This window comes from Pangasianodon hypophthalmus, chromosome 5 (genome assembly GCF_027358585.1).
Source record: "Pangasianodon hypophthalmus isolate fPanHyp1 chromosome 5, fPanHyp1.pri, whole genome shotgun sequence".
NCBI classification, from domain to species: Eukaryota; Metazoa; Chordata; class Actinopteri; order Siluriformes; family Pangasiidae; genus Pangasianodon; species Pangasianodon hypophthalmus.
The window spans coordinates 18,456,163-18,483,016 of NC_069714.1; the positions used below are offsets into that span (position 1 = coordinate 18,456,163).

The 26,854-nt window shown below is 38.4% G+C and overlaps 1 protein-coding gene across 4 annotated transcripts; it reads right to left on the reverse strand.

Annotated features, from left to right (window-relative positions):
• Positions 1–442: 442 nt before the first annotated feature.
• Positions 443–26,444, reverse strand: LOC113525937 (disintegrin and metalloproteinase domain-containing protein 23). 4 transcript variants are annotated; one of them, XM_034304710.2, is made up of 27 exons: positions 26,288–26,444; positions 25,240–25,330; positions 24,345–24,550; positions 23,901–23,977; positions 19,631–19,694; positions 17,213–17,295; positions 17,036–17,093; positions 15,951–16,023; positions 15,099–15,154; positions 14,148–14,213; positions 13,095–13,163; positions 12,688–12,854; positions 11,351–11,435; positions 11,061–11,151; positions 10,888–10,939; positions 10,360–10,459; positions 9,021–9,092; positions 8,726–8,812; positions 8,442–8,522; positions 8,009–8,059; positions 7,773–7,836; positions 7,417–7,522; positions 6,598–6,717; positions 6,343–6,511; positions 5,426–5,537; positions 3,723–3,813; positions 443–2,478 (listed from the first exon to the last, which is right to left on the reverse strand). In XM_034304710.2, the coding sequence occupies exons 2-27, from the start codon at positions 25,319–25,321 to the stop codon at positions 2,433–2,435; spliced, it is 2,328 nt and encodes a 775-aa protein (XP_034160601.1). In that variant the 5' UTR covers positions 25,322–25,330; positions 26,288–26,444; the 3' UTR covers positions 443–2,432. The 4 variants fall into 4 exon arrangements, with proteins under 4 accessions (XP_034160601.1, XP_026768414.1, XP_026768415.1 ...); XM_026912613.3 differs by lacking the exon at positions 26,288–26,444 and having other exon boundaries at positions 25,240–25,496; XM_026912614.3 differs by lacking the exons at positions 3,723–3,813; positions 26,288–26,444 and adding an exon at positions 5,110–5,200 and having other exon boundaries at positions 25,240–25,496.
• Positions 26,445–26,854: the final 410 nt, after the last annotated feature.

The window sequence follows — 26,854 nt, forward strand, 5'->3', positions numbered from 1 at the left end:
TGTAGACTTTTTATATCCGCTGTACATATGAAAGGTAAGGTAAGGTCAACTTGATGGTACCAGTTTGGTACCTTTATTTCTGGATGCATACTCCAGAAACACTAAGCTCTGGTCTTGGTGAGCACGGTTCTAGCAAAGTATAGTAATTTCTTTGCTCCTAATAAGGTTGGTTATAAATTGGACTCTGGCCATTCAGGGCACTCAGGCTCCTCTGGTATAGACAGTCAGGACTTCTGAAATCCTATTCCATTACAGTTTTTTAAAGGATGCCTTTCATTTTCAGCAAGAACTATAGCCTAACTAAATTTGTAGGGTGTTTCTGTAGCCACTTGTTTGTAGACCAGCCTTGGTGTCTGTATGCATTTACACAAATATTTACTTATAAAAAGTAAAATTAGAGGTAAAACACTGTGCAAGCAAAATAATTAGAAACAGATATGCCTTGAAATTTAAAACGTAAGTTTATTGATCTTTTTTTTTTTATTTGATTGAACTTCTGTACATGTACTGTGAGTAAAGTTGGTAAGAGTGTGTGTCCTCTGCTCACAACAGAAGACTATTCAGTAATTAATGAAAAATAAAGCATTACATTTTTAAAAAGTGAAATCTTAAAACCTCACCTGAAATATCAGACAAGGACATAATTACCGGATTTATTCGAAACCCGACACAATACATTCACTCCCATAAAATTAAAATACATTCATTCAATACCCACATGAATTCTGTCAACCATTCTTCTTTAGTATGAAGCACAACAATACATTTAATAGTTTGGCTAATATTAAAAAAAGAAAAAAAGAAAGAAAGAAAGAAGATGGCCTTACTGGCAATCTTGGTTTTGTATATAATGGCATTGAGATTATTCACATCCATCAACTCTTTGAGGTTGTGCAATTTCTTTTTTTTTTTTTTTTGCATAGTAAATAAAAGTTAGATGTTCTGTAGCTGACATGCACACGTATCCTTCTGTAGCATAAGTCTCTTATTGGTTTGGGGACTGCTTTATATAGTAATAAGTCAACTATTGTGAATGCATGCAGCAAAGCAATTGCACCCTACAAGCTTAGCAGAGAGAGCTAAATGAAGTGTACAATTGGTACAAGACCTTATCTAAGGTCAAAATTAAACATGTATGTGTTTGTGTGATTACACATTACCCCCAGGATGTCCATGAAGGTTTTCAATCTTCCAGGGCCCCAAATTGTTTAGCACCAGTAAGTCAAAGTGACAGGACTTGCAGTGTAATTTTGAAGAAGTTTTCTCTACTCAGGATGGCTTCAGCAGTTTAGACCAACTGAATCAGTTCAGAAATGGATAAGTGATGAAACATCTTCAAGCTTATACTGTATATAAGTCATTTTTTGACTTACTGTTACTTGACATCTCCCCAGAATGTGATATGGCAAACTGTCAGTGATTTTATTTTTTTTTTCTGTGTTTAATTGGAAGCCACCTCCATGTCTAATCCTACATGTTACAAGGGGAAAGGTGTTCTCCATTAGACATCCAAAAGCCTGCAAATATTTCTTTGGCTTTAAGTCACTGTCAAGATCAAACTCAACAACTTCAAGCAGTATCTTATTGGCTTATCTAGTCTGATTCCCTCAGCAATCCCTCACCTGATATATACTTGTATACAACACATCTTAATCTGAGAAGATTTAAAACTATAGTTATATACTTGTGTTGAACGTGAATGAGCAAAAATGGTTGTAAGACTGTTTCAAACTATGTCTACTATACAACATGCTCTATCAGAAGCAAAACATAATGCTGAAACAGTCAGTGTAAAATGATCTTACAGATCAGCACCTTAACTCATTCTCTGCCTGTGCAGAGTCCAGACTACTCCACATCTCTATGTGATATGTGTAATATGTTAAGGCCTATGTGCAGCTGGGTTCAACTTGATGTAATATACCACTGAGGAAGTTGCAGTCTGTGGTGATTTACAATCTGTCCCAGAGTAACTGCAGTTCAGAGAGCAGAACTCACCCTTTCACACTGATGTAGTACCAGAGCAATGGCATATTTGTTCTCCTATAGGTGTGAAAGGGCATTTTCTCCTTTCCCTTTCAGAGGGATTACTGTTCTGTTCTGTCAAGTATCAGTAAGCATAGGTAGCCATGCAGCCCTTTGGCCAGGGTGTCAGAGTAGCTGGTGCTCTGTGGTGTGATGAGTTGAAAGTGGGATTGGTCATTATGAAAGATGAGGCCTGGCAATAAAACCATCTCAGTGAGCTTGGGATTTGAAATAGGGCAGAGCTGAGAAGCTGCAGTTCTACATAACTAATATGTGGTTTGTTATCTACTGTATATCATTTTATTTTATATTATATTTTATAACTAATGTCAGAAAGAGCAGCAAAAATTGTAGTCCAGCTGTAGATTACTTAAGAAGCTTTGGAGGATCACCGTCCATTTTCTCCACTAGATGGCGGCTGCATTTGGGTCGTACCTTCGCTTTTTGACGTTTCTTGCCATTGAGATGGTAGAGAAAAACAGACAAAAAAAACTTGAGTTAGATATATGATGATTCTTATAGATTGATTAGTGTTCAACATGATAAAACCACTGTTCAATCTTTGATCTTTTCTTTTTACAACAACACATAATCTATAAATTTACACCTGGGTTTGGGAGGTGGACAAAATCATGCATTTGCAGTTGTATATGTTGAAGCATGCACAGTGCTTAAATTTAGATTTGTAACAGTCAGTGGATGAGTGGACTAAAATGAACAGGAATGATCTCACGACACATGGAATCCTGACCTGAGAGGACTGGCACTGTGATTAAGTCAAGGGAAGGCTGTAATTATAGCCAAGTGTTAGGAAAAAAACACATGTGACTAATTTTTGTCCAAAGAGCTAATATTACATAATGTAGAGCATAATCACTAAACCTGTGCTATAGTCCTCTGCAAACGTTGTACTCCCTTATACTATTACAATATTTTCCCAAGAAGGAACAGTGTATTTTCATGATGTCCAAAAAATTGGTGAGAAGGAAGATTTGGGGAGAAAGGCATTCACATGGAAGCTGACAGGGACCATGTGTCAAAATGATGTCTAGAACAATACCATGACTTTCAGCCCAATGATGAAGGCACAGTGATGTATTTCCTTTGCAGGAGAAGAAGAATGAAGAAGTGACATGATGTGCCATCTTTTCTGACCTCCGCCATACCACGGCAAGTCCTTGCAGTAGTATAGGCACATATCATTGACAAGTGCATAGTGAAATGCTCAGTGAACCTCATACCAAACACTGGAGGAGGTCAGTGGCAAATGATAATGGACAGTTCAGTCATAATAAAAAAATATGCTTTAAATATTATATGATTACTAAAACGTCAGGTGGCGCAGTATTAATGTTACCTTAATTCAAGCCAAGGTTTGTATCAAATACTTCAAGCCTGTATTTTAACATCAGTGCTCAGATAGAGAAGCTTGCATGTATCCCAAATGAACTTTTATATTTAGCATGCATGTCAAGCTTTTAACCACACATTTCCAGTTCATTTGAGGTTCTGCCACAGTTTCAAGGTTACCTCTTCTAATACCTAACCATTAGAAATAACAGGAAATGGCTCTAAGATAGATTACATTTTCAAGTTCAGACCGTTTTGTTGTCTATAGCAGAAGCCCAACTCCTGGAGTGTGTAAGACATATTGATGTTGTAATCTGCAAGATAAACACAAGCAGGCCAGTCCTTACTTAAAGCCCCAGCCTGTCCCTCCCAGCACTATGGCTGCCACCAGGATGGCTCCAGCGATGGAGCCAATGATCAGGTTGGTGGCACTAGGTCCTGTCGCGGAGGGGCAGCATGGGAAAATATATATATTTAATTTGACTAAAACTTCATTTGTATAAAGTTAGCTGTATGTGATATGAATATCATATTCAGAAATGATAGCAGCAGGCTGTGGAAATATATTTCCCAGAAACTTCAGATTATCTATACAAATAAAGTTTTTTTTTTGTTTGTTTGTTTTTTTACTATGTAGCATGCCACCATAAAAATTGTGATGATGTCATCACTTAAACATTACATATGCAAAATGTGTATGTGTGCATAACTAAAATGCCAGTGCCTGCTGGTAGAGAAATTAAAGTCGCTGTAAACACATTTTGAGAACCATACATTTTTGTTTACTGTTAAATATGAGATTGCTTATTGTAAGAGGGCGGTGATATCTCGACAGGGATGTGATGGCTCAGTGGTTAAGGCTTTGGGCTGCTGGTTGCAAGGTCAAATCCAGCATCGCCGAACTGCCACTGCTGGGCCCTTAAATAAGACCCTTATTCCCTAAACTGCTCAGTTGTGTCCTGTCTAAAATGTAAGCTGCTTTGTATAAAAATGTCAGCCAAATGAGTAAAATGTGAAGATAAATATTTGTTCAGTTCCCAGCCTTTCTTGGAGCAAGGAATGAAGCAAAGCCACTGCAAATATTTAACCACTGACACTTATGCACTAATCCAAACTATACCCATAGCAGGACTTTATGCCACAAGTGCACCAACTCATGGGTAAAAGGTAAGACAGTGCAAAGAAGAGGCCTCAGACATGGCTTTAAGGCAATAATAGATCACAACTATATGTGTAATCTAACAGATGAATTGTTTTTCATTTAGACTCACACATATAATACAGTAGTGCAAATCTGATTTTGGTTAATGATATATACTGTAGATGTCTAAGTTATACAGTCTAATCTACATGAGGTAGCTCAGTGGATTATCTTAATGTTTCTGAACCCTAAATTAACACAATCCCATGCAACTCCTGTTGAGTTGAGTCCCAAAAACCTGGGGCATTATATTTTACTGATGTGAATGCCAGTATCTGTGCTCTCAAACAACAGCAGGAGATGTACAGCAACAGTCAAAAGACAAAAATGGGATAGGATAGTTGGAAAGAGGTTCTTATAATCAATCACAGGATACCACACAGACTTAGGAAAAACACTCAATCACATCACCATGGTTACAAGCTACACAATAGCCACTACACATACACACAAACACAGTCACACACCAGCATAGGCGAGTCACTGCACTGTCACACACAGGGCAGCAGCACCATGGGGAAAAAAATGCTTACTCAAGTCCCCACCCAGTTCCTCCAAACAGAACCCCCAGGGCCAGAACAGTCCCTGCAAGAGCCCCTATCAGCCTGTTAGTGGCCACATTTGCTGTGCACGAGAGAGAGGGAGCATCATTACTAACCATGCTGCTGCTCTTCCACAACAGCTTTATGTGTGGGGACTGCTTAAAGAGTGCGCTATATTTATGGGCCATCAACTCAATTTACAAATTTTAAAGCAAATGTGGGTTTGGAATGTTTGACACATAGTACATTGTATGTGTGTGTATGTGTGTAAAATGAATAAGTGAGAAATAATGACAAAATGACAAACCCCGTGGTTCTTCATCTTCACTGGAAGCGGGCTCTTTAGGAGGGTCAGGAATGCTGCAGTCAGTCCCTGCCCATGTCACATCACACGTACATGTCGCCTCATTATTGCAAACCTGTCAGCCATACAGTGTTTTTCACTTAATTTTTATATGCTGTAATTTCTTGGTTTCATTTATTAATATCACAAAAAACTGCCATTTTATCAGGAGTATGTAGACTTTTTATATCTATTGTATGTATATCATATATATGTACAGTATATCATATACAGTACTGTGCAAAAAAATGCTGTAAAGCAAAGATGCCTTCAAAAATAATTAAACATTTCTACATAAAAATATACTATAAAGAGCAGTAAATATTAATAAACTATAGCTTTTTTAAAAAAACAATTGGTAGTCTCAGGTACAATTTGTGCAGTTTTATAAGGAAATTAGGGTAAGAGTAAGTTTTATTGAGCATCATGGAGAATCTGCCACAGTACTTCTGGGGACTTTGACTGTTGCACTTGCTTACTTTTTTCATGCAAAACACAGCAGCCTTCATTACGTTGTTTTTTTTTTTTTTTTTGTCCGAAAGTGGTCTGTTACATAACATGTTGCTTTCCTTGACAAACATTTTTCTGTAACATTTAATTTTGTGTTGGAAAAGTAATGTTTCGAAATATAAAATGTTTTTGTACTGACTCAGTGCATAAGTCATAAAATAAACATCTACAACAAAAATTAAAAAATATAAATAATTTTTATTTGATAATTAATTAATTAACTAATCAACCAATTAATCAATCAATCAATGAATCCATCAATCAACCCATCAATTAATCAATCAATCAGTCAATTAATTAATTAAGACTTTTGCACTGTACTATATATCAGGGAGTGTAATTAGTTGGATAGACAATGTGAGTGTGCTTACCCCATGGTTTGAGCAGATGCGGCCATTGGGCCCGGTAGGACAGGCACTCATGTTGAGGAATTGGATGGGCAGACACTTACGGTCAAGGCACATCATGGACGGCCCACATGGCGTCCCATCCTCCACGTAACCCAGATCAGTGTCATCATCCAATAACACATGACCGCCACTGAGATGTAGAACAATGGAGCAAATTCAAACATACTGTTCATCCCGTAAGGCTGAGGGTCAAGCCTAGATGCATGCTCCTCTCACCTGCATTCAATCAGTCGGCCCTGGTGGTTAAAGGATGTGGGCGTAATCTCTCCCTTTATTCTTCCAATGCGGGGCACTGGGCCAACATTAGTGCACAGCAGATACCCACAGAACACATCACTGTAAGCAGAGAGATGTACAACGACTACAGGATACAGACAGAACAAGTACAACCAATGCAGCAAATGCAGATTACTTCAGCACCAATACACATTACTCTACAATAAGAGGGTAAATCTTCACAGAGGGCCATATTCAGAGATGAGTTAAGCACACATGGTGAAAATCTAATACCGCAAAAAGGTGGTATTCAGACCCTAGCAGTAACAACAGACTTAATCACTACTCATACAGCTGCATATATTTGTTGTGCGATATTGGCTCAACAGTATTAAATCCAGTGCCACTGTATGACAGTTTGATGTAGCCACAATATGTCACACTGAAATGTATATTTTGGGCTGTATATACACTAAAAAATTATGCCATACCATTTTAGGCCAACATTACATAAATATGATATTATTAATTTATTTATTGTATTATCCCTTAAAAGTCCACAAAAAGGTTAAGACAGCATCTTAATCAGAGACACTGTTTATCTGGAGGACCGTTTTTTTTGGATAAAGTTATGCACTTAAGTTGCCAACTCTCCATATGGCTCAGAGAGAACAAACAGCAACTGTAATGACTTACAGTATAAAAATACATTACAAATACAACCATTAATGATCAGGTTTCCCAAGACTGGGTAAGACTGTGCACTAAGACATGTTTGACAATGAAAGTGTAAATGGCTGAACTTTAGAAGTCACTCACTGCTTTCCGCACTGGATCCATTTGTCTCCATCTTCCCCACAGTTCCCTTTCTCAGATCCTTCTGTGTTCAACTTCTCATAGCAGAACTTCTCCGACCCCCCAGACTCTACCCAGATATAGAAATCAGACAGAGAGTGAGTGAGTGTGTGTGTGCATTATATGGAAGAAGATAGAAAGTTTGGAAAAGCATATTGTATTGTTTTAAGTGTATTTCTTGGAGGTAAAGATTTAGCCTCTGTCTTGTGTTTCAAGGAAACAGCAGCACGCTTTCTGTATTATGCAAGACACTGCAATACAATATACATGAAGTTAAAAAGGAAGAACTATGAATTAATTATTTTAAACACATCACTCACTTGGACCCCACACATATTTGCATTGGTTTTCCCTGGTCTTACACTCTCCACTATAGCAGCGTCCCTGTGCGTGGATAAAAAAAATTACCATTTTAAAATACAGCCAATAATGCTTTGTTTATAAGGAGCCATAAATGTATCCAATTCATCAATAACTCATAGTCAACATACTTATAAATATTTAAAGTAATTAAATATAGTAACAAACATTTTTTACATGCTATAGCTCATCATACCTGGTCAAGATGGCATAATGAGCCATCCTGTTTGTGGAGGTTAGGAGGGCACTGCAGACAGAAAGACACATCAGCCTCAGTGAATGTGCTTTGCTGGCTTAAAGGATAAAACTGAAAAAAGTGCAGTTGCATGAAATGTGAACAAGCCATATTGATGGAGATGGAAGATTAGCACTCTGTCCTGCATGTGCATATGTAAAGTTTATTAACTGTCTTACAATATTCCTACTGGAGTAGTATTATGCAGCATGTTGGGAGTGTTGGCAATTGAAAAGGTTAATATTACTGTCATCTATGGAGTAAAATCAACATTCAAATATTATTTTGTTATTTCATTTTGTGGATGTTAATATTCATAGCAGCTACTACTGGAACACAATGACTTAAGGGGTACGAAAGAAGACATCACTGAATGTGGCATGCTGCCCCTAACCTGTCCAGAGTCTCCTGAGCAGGTCTCGGAAATATCACAGTCATTCACTGCATAGCGACAGCTGAAGCCTCTTGGGTAAAACTGTAAGAGAGAGGGAACGAAGATGCAGAGAGAGTAAAAGATATATATGATTGTTACCTTAAAAGCATCCTATTCATCAAAATGTTCTTTTCAACACCCAGACAAAGACACAAATGGAGCAGACAATGAATCTTCCCTAAACAATGAAGAATCAATTGTATGATTACATGAGTCTGTTGTTAAACACACTTAAACACACTCACCAGACAGGTGCTGTTACAACAAGGCCCATCACTACAGTGTGCTCCGTTTGACAAAGAACACTTCTTGCAGCATTCCTTATAGCATTCCTACAATACACACAAAAAAGAAAAGAGGTACAAGACTATCATCAAGACAGGGTTCACAAATAAACCGCTTCATTTTATCACAGCATTTCCCCTACAGGCAGTAAATAAACAGCTGCATATCTGGATAACAATATAACACTCATTTTTACCCGAAAAAGCATTAGTTTTTTTTTTTTTTTTTTACCAAAATGGCAAAGCAATGACTCACAGCTCTTACACCGCAGTCACACTCCTCTCCCACCTCCACGTAGCCATTCCCACACTCTGTCGGCTCGACCAGCTGCACAGGAAAAAAAGCCACATGTTACATATTACAACTTCATATCACAATGAAGAAGGAATGCAGAACTTTCAGTTGGAAAGATCTGCTCATTTCTTCATAAATCTGCATTTTCCTTCCGAAGCTCATGTCTTTTGATTATTCAAAACATTTCATAGTCCTAACATTTTTGGGGAAGAAATTGTTTGTAGCAGGTTGGGGTATGGTTTAGGGTGATTTCGGGGATGGTCAAGGCCTCACATCTGTGTTTTCTGTGTGATTAGAATTTATAAATAGAAGGTTTCCAATATAAATGTAAGCACTCGGCCTGCGCATCTTCCTCTGATGCTTTCCTTCTTCCCCTGATCACTTTAAGTACAGCAGTATTTGATGGTGCATTTGTTTTGGTGCATAGTGAAGGGTTTTTATCTCACTTCTCAATCATTACCTATCATGCTCAGAGAAATGAGGAAGCAAGCAGGCAGTGAGAGAGGAAAAAAGCAGAGAATTTTTCAACTTGATGCGAATAAGAAATGAATGTTGCTGAGCGGCACACAATCCTATCCCAGGATCACTGGGAATACAACCTGAATGACACGCCAGTCAATTGCAAGTCTATTCACACTTAGGGGCAATTGAGAGTAGCCAATCCACCTATGTGGGAGGAAACAGGAGAACCCATAGGAAACCCACACAGATATGGAGAGAACATGCAAAACCCCATATCTGCAGTAACCAGAGATTAAACCGAGTTCGTGATTGAACTGGGACTGAATCCTAGAGCTGTGAGCTGGCACCCCAACACACTGTTCTGCCCCACATACAAATTGTTTAAAATGTGGTGTTATGCTTAGTGTAAAGCTACATGCTGAAATCAATGACGTACAAGTTTGAAGATTAATAAAAATAAGAGCTTTCCATTACTCTTTGGAAGTGTACATATGCAGTATGTATAAATATACAAGTGTATATAGTACATAACCAAAAGCTACAATATAGCTAGCCTATCTGAACCTCTGTTTTGTTCACAACTCTGGACAGCAGCACTTGCTTTCATATGAGTCACATGCTCCCAAAAAAGGCTACTGTTTGCGAGGCAAGTGATTCACTGCCATATTAATGTACCGTGATACCTGTGATAATGTGTGTATAACTTTATAAAGCATGATAGCTGTTTATGTACACAAAAAACATTGCTTGTTTAGCTGTGGTAAAACTCTTCATACACACTCACTACAGTTGGAATGAAGATACACTGAAAGCAGCTGGCTGAGTGAACAGCTCTTACCTTGTTGGGCCTGTTGAAGAGGCATGATCCTCCACCTTTCAGAAGAAACTCTTTATAGTCTGAAATACTACACTTAGAAAACCTTCGTGGGTGCTGCACTCTACAGTAGAGGAGAGCGGGAGATTGAGAGCCAGCGCCAAAAACCAAATAAAAGGCAAAATTGTGTAAATGTGAAATCAGTAGTCTGAGAGATATTATTTGGAGTGTACCACATCATTAGCAGGGCTGTTAAAACTGTTAGCACGGTGAGATTTATCATGCTTTGACACCTACTTCCTGATGCTAAACATGCTGATGGTCTCTGAACCACCTGGTTAAACAATCAAACCCTGTCATCACAGAATACCGACAGGCAATTATGCATTGGGGAAAAGCGATAAACACGTTGTGGCATATCTAAATAATTACGATGTATCTAAATAACAACAATGGTGTTTATGAACCCCCTCTGACACCACACCCTGTCATTATAACCCCAGGTGTGAAAATGTGTGTATGTGTGTGTGCAGCAGTAGATTAAACTCTCACCCTGTGTCCTCCATGATGCAACCCACCCATGAGTCAACACAGCCACACTCCTCTGAGACAGAAAACACATGCAACACACACAGTGGCAGAACGTTAATATGAAATATGACTAAGTAAAAATCTACAAAGTATGGTTTTATAACTTAAAAATCTTTATGTATGTGTATACATACTATTCTTGCTGGATGCAGGATCCCACTGAATGCCTAAGTTCTGAGCCAGACTCTGGGACAGTGATACAGCCACAGTCCATGCAGACCCATACTACACGTTATACGTAAACATACAAGAAAAATTCATTATATTACATACTTTATAACCACACCTGTTTCAAACACAATTATGTATACGTGTATATGACTGATAGTAGAATTACTGCACTCTACTATCAGTCATATATAACAGAGCCCAAAACTGTAATTGTGAATTAATCCATAACTGAAATCCTGTTTGACTTTCTCACCTCGTTCACTCCAACTCCACGACTGAGGGAACACATGCCTCCGAAGAATGCAGCGCTGCTCTGACGGTAGTGAAACGTCACATTACTGTAGATACACAAAAAAGACTCAGTCTATGACGATGTATGACTACATACTATGGGAGATATCTTGCTGGAGATATCTTGCCTGATCCACTCTTCCCCTTCACTACAATTCATTACAAAATTATTCTGATGGATATGACCTTATCCCAGATGGGAGTGGTCTGTTCCAGTATCACAATGTAGCCATCCTGTAGTTCATGGGTTTAAGAGTGACAATAATTGTCAAGTTGACTGTAAGTGCAGTTATGGCTGGAGTAATGGAATTATTGCTCAAGTGTCTTGTATTGATCATCAATATCGTCTGGCGAAAGGTAGGAGTATAAAATGTTATAAAAATTGATGGGTGCTGAGTGAGAAGGGTCATAGTTAACTTTTGTGGTTTACTTGGATGTACTTGATTTACAGAGAGTACAATGATCAGTGGCTATACCTCTGCACAGACAGTGATATGCAGCTTCAAAAAGCTTTGGATAATTGCTGACCAGATCAGCAGCTGCTTTTTACTCTATACCTCTCTAGTCTTAGATGCATTTTGGTGATTTTGCAATTTAATGGTGTTGCTGACACGTGGTACTGGGAATTTTAATGGGGTTGAATTTAAATTATTGATTGGTTTTATTTATGGCTTCTGAACGGTATACGATTAGTTCTGTAAGGTCATGTACCTGGCTACCTCCTGTTGGTATGCCGAGTCATCATGTCCTGAAATCAGACCTATGACGGTGGTGTGATCAGCATATTTAAAATGCTTGACTGAGCTGTTTTGAATAATGAGTCCATTAGCGAACAGAGATCAAAGAAGGTGTGAAAGAACACATCCTCCAGAGTTATTGTGCTGAATGACAGAACGTAATAGCTTGAACTGATTATCTTTATGACCTGCGTTCTTTGCAATATTCAATATCACAGTGCTGCGTTCATCTTAAACTACAGTCTACCAAGAGTATGTGAGCATATGTGCTCAGAGACTCCAGATGTTGAGGAATATGCTAGTGTCAGACTGACAGTATAATTTCAAGCAGGCAGGAAGTAAAAAGTTTAATGGGTTTCATGGCCATTCCTCCCTAATGCGGTGTACAATGTAATACATTGTAGTGCCTAAAATATAATGGTCTAGCATTCCTAAACCTATGCCACAAAGTCTCTTTTTAAAAAGTTTAATGGGCAGGGCAATTGAGCATGAAACTATCTGACTGTGTGACTAGTCCCCTTTAATAAAGACATGTAGAAGAATGGAGAAGGGGCGGACTCACGAGAACAGGTGCACTGCATCTGCATGCTGTCTTATGTGCTGCTGTCGGTATTTGGAGAAGTCTCGCAGCATGTCCAGTGGCATCACACTGATTGGAATATGGTCCTTATCTGTCCATATTTCCATAGCAACCAGGACCACACGTGTGTTTAATTGTTCTGTAAAGACCTATAGACAGAGAAAAAGCCAGGAAATGAAAAGGAAAATAGGATGACAAGGAAAAAAAATCGGGATGAGAGCAACAAAACAGCAAGAATCATGTGATCTATCTATCTATCTATCTATCTAATCTCTCTCTGTATGATTGTATACTATATATGTACAAGTATTCTACTTATAATGTTACTTTAGGCATGCTGCATAATAGAAACTTAACAGTGTATTTTAAAAACAGTACTAGTAACTTACTGCATCCACCAGATTGACCACAGACTTTGCAAAGTTACGTGTTTGCTGCTTGGTCTTCTGTCTTTTGAACTGCACCAACCATATCAGTTAAAAAAAAAGAGAAAAAGGTTAGAAACCTGTCGAACAATAACAACAACAACTGCAGAAGCAGCAACAGCAATAATAATAAACTGTATGTCTATAGGATTTTATGTTAATTTAGTGCTTTAAATAAGTGCAAAATCATGATAAATGGGAAGAGCAATTAGAAGAATATGAAAAGTAAAAGACATTTAGTATGAAGTATAAATGTAAAAAAGCAAAAGTAAAGACATGAAAAATAATTTTACATATTTACAAAAAAAAAAATTGGGCTTCTTTAAAAAAAAAAAAAACTTCTAATAGAGAGCAGCTTGTGTATAAGGAAAGATGCACTTTTAGAGAAAAGGGGTTATTTAAGGATTCTTTCTGTTTCTAAAAGGCAAAATTGTAGGGTTCTAAATAGAAGCTTCAAAAGTTCTCCTAGAGAGACAAAACTGAAGCACACTGCTCATTTCTTGGACTTTCTCCATTGGGATGGACACTTGATGATTTAAAAACTTAAAACTTTGGGGAAAAAGTTATAGCTTATTAACCTGAATGGAAAACACTGTTGTAGGGTTACGTATAAAACCCTTAAAGGTTCCCTCAGGCAGACAAACCGAAGAACCTTTAGGACATATTTGGAAAATTCTACTACATGAGATGTTAAGCTGAATGCTTCCCTAACTGGGAAATGTATCTGACAAAGTGGTAAGGGCGCCCTCCTGTGGCCACTGCTTTCACTGTGCCTTGTACTTTCAACCCACGAACCCCTTGTGTCTATACCAGGATCAAGCCCAAACCTAGAAACTTCTCTCATACTGAAGGAATTCATGGCTGTCAGATGGCTGTGATTGTAATAAACTTGATCAATTTTCCTTGGAGAGTAAGTCGCAAATGTGTGGCTACTTACACATCCAACTTTATTCACCTACACATAAACACACAGAGCCAGCCATCCATCCATGAAAACTCACAGACATAAACACACACCATATTGTGGTCGCTGACAATCATCAGCTCAATATACTTCATCTCCTCAAACACATTCCTTGGCATCTGAAAAAGAAAGAGATTCAATGCAACGAACCAGAGCAGAGCCACATTTCAACACTAAGAAAGCAAAAAACCAAACAAACACTAAAGCAGTTATAAAATATTTCTGTAGTCCCCAGTGATATGCGCTCTCATTTAGTTGTTGTTGGTCTTGTGTGTGAAAATATGTAGAACCCAGTAAGAATAAATGATGAATTGCCAGTGTCTGCACATATTTTGCCAGAATTTCAGTGTACTCTGGGTGGTGCTAATCTCAGGTAAAGCTTTACCCAAGCTCAAATCATTAGGCAAGGCTGATGTTATTTATCCCACTTACACAGCTTTTATAAAAAGTCTCTTCAAGTAAGAGAAAACAAATCTAGCAAGTGTAGTCTTCCATTCTCCACACAGTTCTATAATTTGCTAGATTTGCACATTTAGGGATGACCAATCCTGATTCTCTCAAAAGGATTGTGTGTAGTTCTGCTTAAACAACATAGCATACTGATAGTCTAAGACAGAAAACACAGTTATTAGATTTAAGTGAGTCATTGAGCAGGGTGTGATCAGATTTCTTGGTTTGTATTCAAACTTTGCTGGATGTTTAAATAATTTATCATTTTTCAGACTGTGTTCCCTGAGATTTAAAATCCCTAAAAATGGACTGTTTCCATTTAGCTCAGGTAAAACTACTGTTGAAAACAGGCTTGAGCATTAACCATAACCCACATTAGAGCCTTGTGGAGAGATGTGTAGAATATCAAGTGACTGATTTCTTCTGGCTGTTTGGATCTGTTCATGATAAAGTCAGTCTTCCTTCGGGAATTCTACACACTGTGTGTAGCCGACTAGAATTCTGCTGTGTGTATGTGAGCTCGTGCTGCGGGGGAGGCCCCCACCCAGACTTACTGCACGCTTTTTCCTGCGCCGCAGCCAGGCCATGTCATCCAGCTGGCCCTCCTCATCTACACACACAGACATTATCACAAACATGTGTTTTATTTTGTACTGTCACTAAGCGCACTATGTGCTCTGTTGTTGCCATCTTTATTTCAGTCTTTATTTTTAATCTGATCCGTTTCCCACAAATTCAGTGACTCATTGGTGGGGTGCTGTGTAAGTAACTAAGTAACATGTAAACCAACAAATGCTACCCTTTTAGGTTGTACACACATACATAATTCATTCATCTTCAGTAACTGCTTCATCCTGGTCAGGGCTACGCTGGATCCAGACCCTATCCTGAGAACAGTGGGCACAAAGGGCCAGTCCATCTCAGCACATACAGTACTGTGCAGTATTACTAAATACACTGTTTGTGAGACCCTGTGGATACTTGACCACACCCAAAAGATGATGTTCTTACTACTGATACCTGATATTCATTGGTTATGTGTATTTGTACAATTGTTTTCATGTTTATGAGGCTGTTTCTGTCTAATCTTATCTACTCTTACAAGCATTTTTTGAAGCAAATTACTACTTTCTGATGCACACTACCATATTTCCATCTTTCTGTTTGATGGAACAGGGATAGTCTTTCCTCTAATTCTTTTTTGCTGTTACAACGTAGCAAAAAAGCAAAAGACAATAGGACATTACAGTACAGTATAGGAAAGTACAGTTATGTATTTGGAGCTTGGTCACAACTATGTAAATGCATGATGCATCTCCCATCTGCAATAGTTTGATGTGCATAGAGGAAGATGCTGTAATTAACCTGAACCCTAAAAGTAGGCCAAAAAAGTGTTTAGATTGTACCTGCATCCTTGGGGTCTTGAGAGCTTAGAAAGCTGGGCGTCCTGTGCAGTCTGTGAGGTCTAGCCGCTCCATCCTAAGGCACAGACGTCGTGATTTGGACAGATAATGCACATACTAACTTTGTACAAAGAATACAACAATTCTTTCTTTAAGTAGTAATATTTATACCACAGCGCTGCTGAATTCTCAATCCTGATTGGTCAGAAGGTGCTGTTTAAATTTCTATGACATCAGGTCAATCGTTCTAGTTTGTAAGGCGAATCACAGGTTTTAAATAATAAACTGATTCTAATATACTATTGTTTCTCAATTAACTCACAGGAACTTGTATGGCAGATGCTTTACATAATCTAAGAGTAATAATAAATGGATTTAATAACTTTCTGTTGTGTGGTAACAAAGAAAAACATATCAAAACATGCTGAAGTTTTGATATGCTGTGGTTTTAACATTCTCCTTGCACTTTGTAAATGGTCAGTATGTTCTCAGCCATGGGAGAGACCTCAAGACAGAGGACTTTGCACTATTAAATTGAGGGGGAAATAAAGAGGCTGGTAAGGGGACCACGGTTTATAATGTAAATGATAACAGGAATTAACTTGATTCATGGACATTTCACACTTTAAAAGTTACTCTAAACTGATAAAAAGTATGGAGTATTGTTTATTTTTTTAATTAATAAAAAATTGCTGTGGTATAAGAGGAATAAAACAGTTCAGGATGTATTGATACAAGAAAATATTCAACTTCGGGGTGAAGGAACCTCCACTTTGCGCACCACCTCACCATTGATTATTTTCCTATAACAGCACACCCACCACACCCCCAAAGTGTTTTATTCCTTACATACTGAACAAGTTTTATAACCCATAACTTGCTAGGTATCACATAAAAGGCAATACATTGGTAAATAATACAGCAGGTTGTTCATTAGAGGCAGCTGGAAAAACTATTAGTAGTAATATTAACGAAGGTTAACTTGTAACCAGAACATTAGTCAAGATAAATACAGTAATGGAAACAGCAGTAGTAATAGATGCTTACATAGTTCTCTGAGAATGTCAGTGGTTATAGAAAGTACTTACAATCGAGTGTTTCAAAGGTTCAATAAAATACACATAAACGCCATCATCAAACGTGCCCCTGGCAGCCACAGAAGGAGAAAAGAAAAATAGTACTGAGAGGCAGTAAAAGCACTTTTTTTTGAAGTGTGTTTATGAAGTGCGATTCTAACAAAGACCAACTGTTGTTTTTATACTCACTGCAAGCCATCACAGGTTGATAGGGCTACACGAGACACCTCATTCCCTCTCACCTGCCCACGGTAATAACAGTGCTCTCCACCCTGAGAACACACACACACAAAATCACACGTCTTACTGCAGGCACCATAAAATCTTACATCACAATCGTACTTAGATCAAAACTCTTACACACAAATCATAAAACTGCTCAAATCAAGCTGTAGTTCATATCATCTGTTAGTGCTTCATTGAGGCAGGCAGAGCAGCTGTGTAAAAATAGCAGGAAACAGAACGGTGATTAGAGAGTCTCCAGTAGAAAGTGGAGTTGCTTTATTCCTCTCTGGACCATTGTTCTGTAGAACAGATTTATGAGCTGGGTAACAAAGTTCAGTTCAATTCAATTCAATGTTTATTTGTATAGCGCTTTTAACAATGGACATTGTCACAAAGCAGCTTTACAGAAATATATAAATCCCTGATGAGCAAGCCAGAGGCAACGAAAGAAAGAATCCCTGAGATGATATGAGGAAGAACCCTTGAGAGGAACCAGACTCAAAAGAGAACCCATCCTCATCTGGATGACACCGGATATAAACACTTCCCTTCTATAACTGTGCACTACATGGTCAAAAAGTGCAATTGTGGAACCAAGAAATTCATTATAGTTTTCACATGAAGTCTATTTTGTTGAAGTCATCAACTGTTCACTGATGGAGACTTGAGTGCAAAACTGTTGATGGCAATTGCAGTCCTAAGCCATCATAGCAAAACTGCAGTGCCAAGGACAAGTGGAATGAGGATTAAACAGCAAATTCACAGTCAAAATAATACATAGAGTTAAAATACTCATAGCCCTGAAATAGTGAGTGTAATAAAAACACTGAACTGTAAGTGTTCTCACAATAAGTAGCATATTTGAGTAGTATAAAGACTATTGCTGCAGGTTCTATCCACCTTCTACAACATTCCATAATACAGCAATACAATTTTTCTAAAGTGTTTCTTCAGCAATACATGTCACAGTTGCTACTGACGTTCTGGGATGTAAACGCCTGATAGTCAGGTAATATGGACAGAGCGATGCTGTCATCTTACACTGATAATTAGGTAAAGGTAATATTTCCTGCACATAAAGAAGCAAGTATTGGATATGTTTATTTGACATTACAGTCACTCTTCCCCACTGTTTTTCTTTGGGTCACTCTTTCCCACTCATTCTCTCATTCTCTCCACTCTCACACTCCCAGATTTCTCAGACTGCATTATTGCTGCAGAGTAATGTCTGATAGTCACGTGATCTGAGCTGCAGCACTGCTGACTCAGCGACTAGTCATTTAGTTCTCATCTCACGCAGCGCTTTTTCTCTCTATCCTTCTTTTTAATGCAGTTTCTCTCTGAGCTTTGTTTTAGCCTCTCGATTATTTGTCTTAACCAGTCAGAGTAATATATTACAGCCTCAGGTCTTAACTGGTTGGGTAAGAGCCAATTTCTTATTCGCTTGCATTTAGTTGCTATTTCTGTGGTCAGAAAGAATCACTCACGCTTGCATTACCACCTGCCGAGACCAGTATTAGTACATATGCAACACAAGAACAGCATTGTCCTGACGACATACAATTCATACATCCTGGTTTTGTGAATGTACTCTGTTTATAACTCCACCTGTGATGAGTACTAAATGTAAAGCTTTCATTAAACATAGAACATCATATAATTTTTTTTTTTCAAACCCTGATAAATATGCCTAGTTAAATAATGAATTAAGTAGAAGACTTGCCCAATTTACTGCCATCATCATCAGCCCATATTACACAATAAATAAAAGTGTACAACAAGACAGAAAACACATTAGTCATAAATTTGGTCAGTTAGTTAGTTATTTCTACAACAGTGACATGGAATCTTCCCTTTGCTGAGCCACTGGGGAACACTGGGCTTTTTAAAGGGAATGAGAAGAGTTAATTTGATTGGACAAAGGAGGAAAACACTAAGCTCTTCCTTCATTCTAACCAAACCCATATGGCAAATACACCACTAATACCTGTGCTGATGGTCCCAAAATTCCAAGAATATGTAAGGCTGCAATCTAATGTCTTATTTTTGTGTTTGGGCCATGTTCACAAAACAGAGCTCTATTTAATCTATTTAGTCTCTATTTAATATATTTTAATACTTTCTTCCCTCTCTCTCTCTCTCTCTCTCTCTCTCTCTCTTGCTCAACAGTATTGATTTTTTATTTTTTTTGCATTTTCCACTCTCTGTCCTCTTGATTTTAAAACCAGGCTTAATAACACTGATTTTCAAATAAACAACTCATGTATTACAACTTTAAATAGCAAACTGGTTGTCTGTGCAAAAAAGCTGCAAACTAAAAAAAAGCTGGTATGTTAAAGGTCACTGGAGTGAAATCAGCAGGCTGTAAGAATAAAGCACTACCTTAGACATGATGGGTTTTCCCTCCTCATAGTGAATCTCCACATAATCGGAGGATAGTAGGTCACTGTAACACATACAGAAAACAAATATTATGACTTCCTACAGCTGTGTGTTTCCTCTGCTGAGCTAGGATATTGCAGAGCACAATATGAACATTTCCAGTACAAGACAATACAGGAAACACTGCAGAGGTAAGGTTAGACAGCACTCATTTTTTTGTTCATGTACATTAACAATAAAGCATTGTCATAATCCCCTTTATCCTTGAATGGGTCACTTCTAGGTTTTGGAAACATACAGCCAAGAGAGGGATTTTGAGATAATAAATAAAACAGCAGATAGGAGCAAAAACAGTGTATCACTTTGCACACATTTGCAGCATATACAGAACATTAAACATGCATATTTTATAGAGAGGGTTAAATGTATCCTGGACATTAATGGTATTACTGATTTATTATTTAATAGGAGTACTGTATATAAAGACTACACAAAACTTTAAATTCCCATAGACTCTAAATGTCTGCAGTCTTTTTAATCCAAGGCCAGTTATACTGAAACCATAGTTACTGTACATTTGACATTCCAATAATCTTTAAACATAGACATCTACATATTAGTTTATACCAATCTGTGTTGCAGTGCCTTGAACTGATAAATTGTTGTAAATGTAAATAACTAACCAATCATAGTGGTCTTTTAGCTAATATTAAACTAAGTTAGTGCTCTCCTGAAAGACTGACTACCTGAGCAACAGTTAAAAAAAAAATAAATAAATACAGTGGATAGAGTGTGATGGGGAAAACTACTTAAGTTTAGTCATTGCAAGTCTGGCAAAAACAAAGTAGTCCAGCTCATCTCACCCCTTACTGGGAAGGTGTTTTACTGGGACACTGCGATCTGGATAAATGCAATGTGTCCATGACTCACCTGATGACAAAGGAACAAGAAAACATCTCATTTCCCTAAAACAAGGATCACAATCACAGAATTCTGAGACTGTAGACCCTCTAGGGGGGTCCATGGGTATTCTCCCCCATAAGGAGATTTTGTACATTTTAAAGTTAAATGCATCAGCCTGGTGCACTTTGAGAGCAAAATTAAGAGGCTAGACCTATGAAGAACTTGCTCTTCTAAACAATTTTGTGCTCTAGTAGTAATTGAATTATAAACACATTGTTTGTATAGACATGAATGGTGATGACATGGGAAAAAGGTCACACCTACAAAGCATGGTAAACAAGAAGGAGTTTAACATGGTTCACAAATGGTCAAAACACTAAAGTGACAAGAGCATACATTTGAGCCATCAAAGACTGACCCGGGGAGGGTCTGACTGACTTGGAGTGAGAGATGCTTTGCCAAAGTATCATCCCCATCTCATCATACCCATTAACTTCCACCGAAAAGAATATCATGGAAGAATATCTCTGACTTTGCCTCAAGGCTACATCTCTCCAGTAGAGTGGTTCTGTGTCCATGCATAGATAGCCTGAGTCAAGTCACTGTAAAATACAAATACCCACTGCCTCTTGTTCCCTCAAACTCAATAGCTCATACAGGCACCATCTTCTCCATCTTTAAAGTGCTTAGGACCTAGATCATATCAGAGAATGTGATGGATGGAAAAAGGCTTTCAGTATGACCTCCGGTCACTACGAATACTTGGTAATGCCATATGTAAGGATCAATGTTCCTTCTGTCTTCCAGGCACTCATTACTGATGTACACAGGAACATGCTTGGAAAATTCATCATCGCCTACATTGATGACATTCTAATCTTCTCAAACTCAGCACATCCAACACATCAAAATGGTGTTACAATGATTGATCCAGAACATCTCTTGGAGAAGTGTGAGTTTACAGTAACAGCATTATAACATTGATTAAACTGGGACTGATAGGAACTCATCAATTAAACTGGAACTGTTTGGAAGTCAACAGAGACGGCAGAGAATTAACAATCTATGCTGCATCTGGTATACAGTAATGATGGTCATAGTAAGAGACTGCTGTGTGCTGGATTCACCTTCAGCTCTTATGTCCTCTAACACCCTCCCAGGCATCTGAGTCTGACTCAGCGAGCACAAACGCACACATACACATACACACACACACACAAAATAGCTCATTCTTCACTTGCACTTTCCGGCCCAGATACATTTTTCTTCAACCTTGTGTAAATGTTTTCAGGGCAGAAACATTTTCATCACAAAAATGCTTTTGTGTGCTTGGGTGTGTGTGTGAGACCTCACACATCGTGGGCTTTAAATAAAGAGTACCCAATGTAGAGTGTGTTAGACAATTCAGATCAGATTAAGAGTATTTTTTAAGGTTTGGGAGCTGGTGTGGGGGGCTGGTTATATGGCAGGCTGTGGGTGAGTGTGCACATGTGTGTGCGAGTGTAAAAAGAGAAAGAGAGAGCACAAGAGAGACTGAGATGATACTGTTCGTCTGTGTTTTCTTAAATGGTTTAAAATGGCTTAAATGGGACAGTATGTGCACAATTATTGTGATGCATCTATGTTAAAGTTTTGAATCACGATAACAAACGTGCATAAAAAAACTGCATTAATGAATCAGTTGCCAGTAAAAACTCTTCCACTTCAATTTCACAATCCAAACACACTTCTAAACCTATGTAAATCTCCCCATTGACTAGACAGGGATCAACAAAGACCCAATTACACACCCTCAGAGATCTGTAAGTCCCTCTGTTCCTCCACAGAGGAGAGCCCAGAAGCGGTTGAGCGCTTCTGCGGCGCGATGTGGAGGTCTAAGCAGAATTGTGCAGCACAGGTGCAGCGAAGGGAGGAGGCCAGAGCAGCACTATAAGAGCAGGAGTCACTGGCTGCATGCAGAGAGATTTCTATATTTAGATCAGATCATTGCTGCTGCACAGCCATAATGCCAGCTGCAGTGTGTTCAGAAACCATACACACACACACCCACGAACAATTTGATGTCACACACTAAGTGCACCCCCTCACAGACCTTAACATTGATGTGACTCTGAAAGTGGGAAAGGGCAGTTCTGTCCTTTTTATGCAATATTATACTCCAAACATTAAACCACAAAAATCACAATTAATGCTATTGTATATGCCTGAATCACTGTATCACTTATTCACTACATCTAGATCAAGTATTTCGTAAAATGCAGTAAAAGAGAAACAAGTTCCTTTATATGTCTGTAAGTAAGAAAGATGGAAGAAAGCATGAGAGAAAAACAATCCAGAGAGTTAACATGCACTCATTCCTTTACACAGAGCATCTCTTCTGCATATCAATTAAGTCAGAGGACTGCCAGGAACATGATTTATTCTCTATTCAATTGCAGTAATCAAAGTTACTCAGGACATGAGCCAGCAGTCCCCAAACCAGCAGATAGCAGCTCTCCCTATTACACTGCTGCTCTGACAATAAGAGGAGCATGGGATATGAGTGATAGTTAATTAAAGAAAGAACAACATTCATCATTCAAATCTGGACCTGCCAACTGAGGGTTAAATCTTTTCCTGCACCCACTGCGTTTGCGTTTAAGACACTTTGTTGGTTAACTGCAACATTTAACACTTAACACACTACAACAGTCAGTGATTTAGTGTCATCTCAGCATTGAATGTCATCCAAGCACTTAAAGAGTAAATCGGTAAATGCTGTGACTATGCAGACAAAATGAAGTCTAAGAGATTTGTCTTAACTGAGACATATTCCTCAATCTACACATTAAAGATTCTATAGGAAGAAGCATATTGCTTAGTAGGTAGAGCTTCACAATATAGACTAAAGAAAATATTGCAATTATATAGCTAAATTCTGCCCCTTTTTTAATAAGCAATACATTTTTAATAACAGAATAACTTTTCATACTGAAATATGAAACGACCTCCAGAAAATGTATCTGGAACTTCTGAAACAAAAAGTGTTTGTTAGTGGGCAGCCTAAAGCTGCAATAAAGATTAACAAACATTACATTGTGCAGACATAACTGAAAGCCATTTCCTATGACACTATAACCATGTACTATAACCACGTCTTTTAACTGTGGAGCCACAACACATCAACAGTCTAGTATTGACCAGGCTGTGATCATGTGAAACCTAACAGACTATGTCTCATGCATGTATACACGTGTGTAGTGAATGAAACAACACATATAACAAGATCTGTGTGTTACGCTGTGAAATACACCATAACACTGCTGTACCTAGAAACAAGGATTTAAAGGTAAGTTGAGAATAGAGATCTATACAAGCTAATACTCACTTGTTTAATCTGAGGTCTAGTATGAATCTGGATCCAAAAGCCTCAAGCTGAAAACTGGCCTGAGCCAAATGGACTACCTAATGAAGAGAGCAGTTAAAAGTAAGTTTTTATTTAAGAACTCTATCTGACAAAAGTAACAAACACAGCAAGTGAAACACAAAATCTTGGGTCACATAAACATAATGCAGTCACTCTTTTGGCATTACAGTGTTGCAGTAAACTGAGCTTTGCATCATGCAGCTTGCCAAGAAGACTAGCTGCTGCCAGACAAAAGGCAGATTCCCCCAAGAGGAAAAAAAATACTGCAGTCTTCAAAGTTCAGTATCTCTAGCCCAACATCTGTTACTTTGACATCCTTAGTAAGGCTATTACACTGATACCAAAATGCACTATAATTAAATTTGCATCAATTATTTTAACTGATCCAATAATGCACACACTCACCTGGCCCTGCTGGCCCGGGATCTTGGCCTGAGTGTTCAGGTTATGGTAAGTGCTCTCAGATTCCTCGTTCAGGTAGTAAATGAGGCGAGATGGGTATGTGATGGTGTGTTCGGCCTCCTGGGTGCTCCCATTGTGTGTGGAAGGTGGTGCAGTGGCGTCCTGCTCCACCCGCACTGAAACAGCTTCCCCAACAGACTCATTCTCCACTGGCACACACACACACATACATATCCCCCCAGTCACACACACAAAGCAAAGATCCCACCATTAATCCTGATTACAGTAGCTGATAAATTGCTACAGACAGTAATATTGTATATAGCAATATAACAACCAAAAATGATTTCACACATTCACAAAGACAGCATAATCAATGTACTATGCCAGGATGTACTATAATAATAATGAAAATATACATACATACATACATACATACATAAATAAATAAATAAATAAATAAATAAATAAATAAAGCATTGGTAGTATTAATATGACATTTTCTAATTTTATTATCTCTTTGCAGTAAAAACAGTTACATTTATGTTATAGATTTTGTAAATGGCATGCCAAATATCTGAACATTTGTGTGTAAAAATGTGAAACTGTGGAATTACAAGATGTATATTCTTGCAGAACATAGCCTATGCATGCTGCATACACTAGAAAAACGCATTGTGGCTGTGATAAGCATCAAGTCTCCCTCCCTTCTCCACTTAGGACACTTTGCTCCTGTACAACATCCACACACAGGACGTCCTTGCCCTAACCCAACCCAAAATAAAACTACACATGGTCCCCACACACACACACACACACACACAGAGTTCAGCAAGCCGTAACTGTGTGAGTTAGTGACAGCAATCACTTGTACTGTAGTTAAGGTAGAGGAACATACCGTGCGACGGGGTCCTTTCAGACGACTGCGAGCCGGAAACAAGGATGCTCACGACCAAAATGAAGAGAAGCGTCAGATGCATGATTCATAGCTGTCGGTATGAATAGTGTTATGTCAGCGCGTGCATGCGGCGAGTAGCCATCATAGTGTCATCAGTGTGAGCAGGTCTACATAGTCCCTGCGAGCTGAAGCGCAGCGCAGTGCGAGGCGGTGGCCAGCTGCTCTGTGAGCATGGGCGCGCTCATGAGGGCACTAACTGCGCCACACTTGCGCAGAGCGTTTGTCTCCTCTGTAGTCTACTGAACATCTGATTAGAGATTTTGATTTAAAGCGGCAGTACGCAGCTTTTTTGTTTTTCAGAGAGTACCATTTATTGGGTCAGTGCAGGAAAAAAAAATCCAACAAAACAAAACAAAACAAACAAACAAACAAAAAAACATGTCCAGGAATCATAAGAGATGATCATAAGTGCTGTTACAACCTTAAACAACATTGTACCACTAGGCATGACAGCTGGTTGTGATATTAAATGGGAGGCTTAAAATCTAATATATATCAATAGCTCAACAATGAAACTGTTCGAGTTGAGCAATGCATTATATCACAACCTTTCATCAACGACAGTAAGAATGCTGTGGGGCAAACTATTACACACATTTAAGGCATTTATAATGTTTTTTTTTTCTGAACAATTGTTTTTTATTTTATTGGGTTGTGTAAATAATAACTGAAGTACAATATACACAAACAAAACTGAATCAACCCGCCACTGTCCCAATTCCCACCCGGCCTAAGGTAGACTAGTACAGGTGAAAGCAGTGTATATAGAGAGAAAGAGGAAGGAAAGGAAAGGGAAAAAGATCTAGTGAGGACAAAATTAGATGAATAAACATTTTAACTTATAGAAATGCAAATTGCTCATTAGTAGGCAGAAATGAATGATGTTACTTAATGAAATGCAGCCCTCCATCCCTAGCACCATGTATGCGAGCCGTTGAGAGTTCCAATAAGATAACACACATTAAAATGAGGGCCCACATACACCTACCTTTTTTGCAGCTGTGAAAGCAGAAAGAAGTAGATTCCTCTGCCAGGGTAACAGAAAAAAGATTAGAAAAATTCTTTAGGGAAAAAAAATCGGACGTTAGTGTAATATTCTTTTCCAGCATGGATGAAATGTCACTAGTAAGCTGTCTCTAGAATATAACAAGGGCCGGGCAATCCCACCCCTCAGGCGCACAGATTGCAGCTGGGAGATGGGAACATTTGAGGAATGTGGAAGCGCATATGGAAACATTTCAGTGGTGTTAACGAAAGTCTGTCTAGCAGCTTCAACCAAATCATCTGGATGATATCTAATGTTTTAAAGTGTTTCAATCTGTAATGACCTACTGGGTTCATGACGTGTTTCCTACAAATAGAAGACAATCATTGGTTTATTCATTCATTTTAAGTAACTGCTTTATCCTGGTCAGGGTTGTGATGGATCCGGAGCCTATCCTAGGAACACTGAACACAGCACAGGAAAATTGACCATGCTAGGCTCACTTTCAAGTCCAGACTAATCCGCCTTAAGACATTTTAACAGCATGTAATCTGTTGTAGATGTCAAAAA

What these genes read in the sequence shown, in the direction of transcription:
- LOC113525937 (XM_034304710.2), bottom strand. Translation starts at nt 25,321, where the DNA reads ATGCATCTGACGCTTCTCTTCATTTTGGTCGTGAGCATCCTTGTTTCC. An exon ending in TTGTCAGCGACCACAATATG is followed by an intron (nt 13,164 to 14,147) that starts GTGTGTGTTTAT and finishes TGGTTGGTGCAG; the next exon opens with TTCAAAAGACAGAAGACCAA. An exon ending in CAAATATGTGTGGGGTCCAA is followed by an intron (nt 7,523 to 7,772) that starts GTGAGTGATGTG and finishes ATATCTGGGTAG; the next exon opens with AGTCTGGGGGGTCGGAGAAG.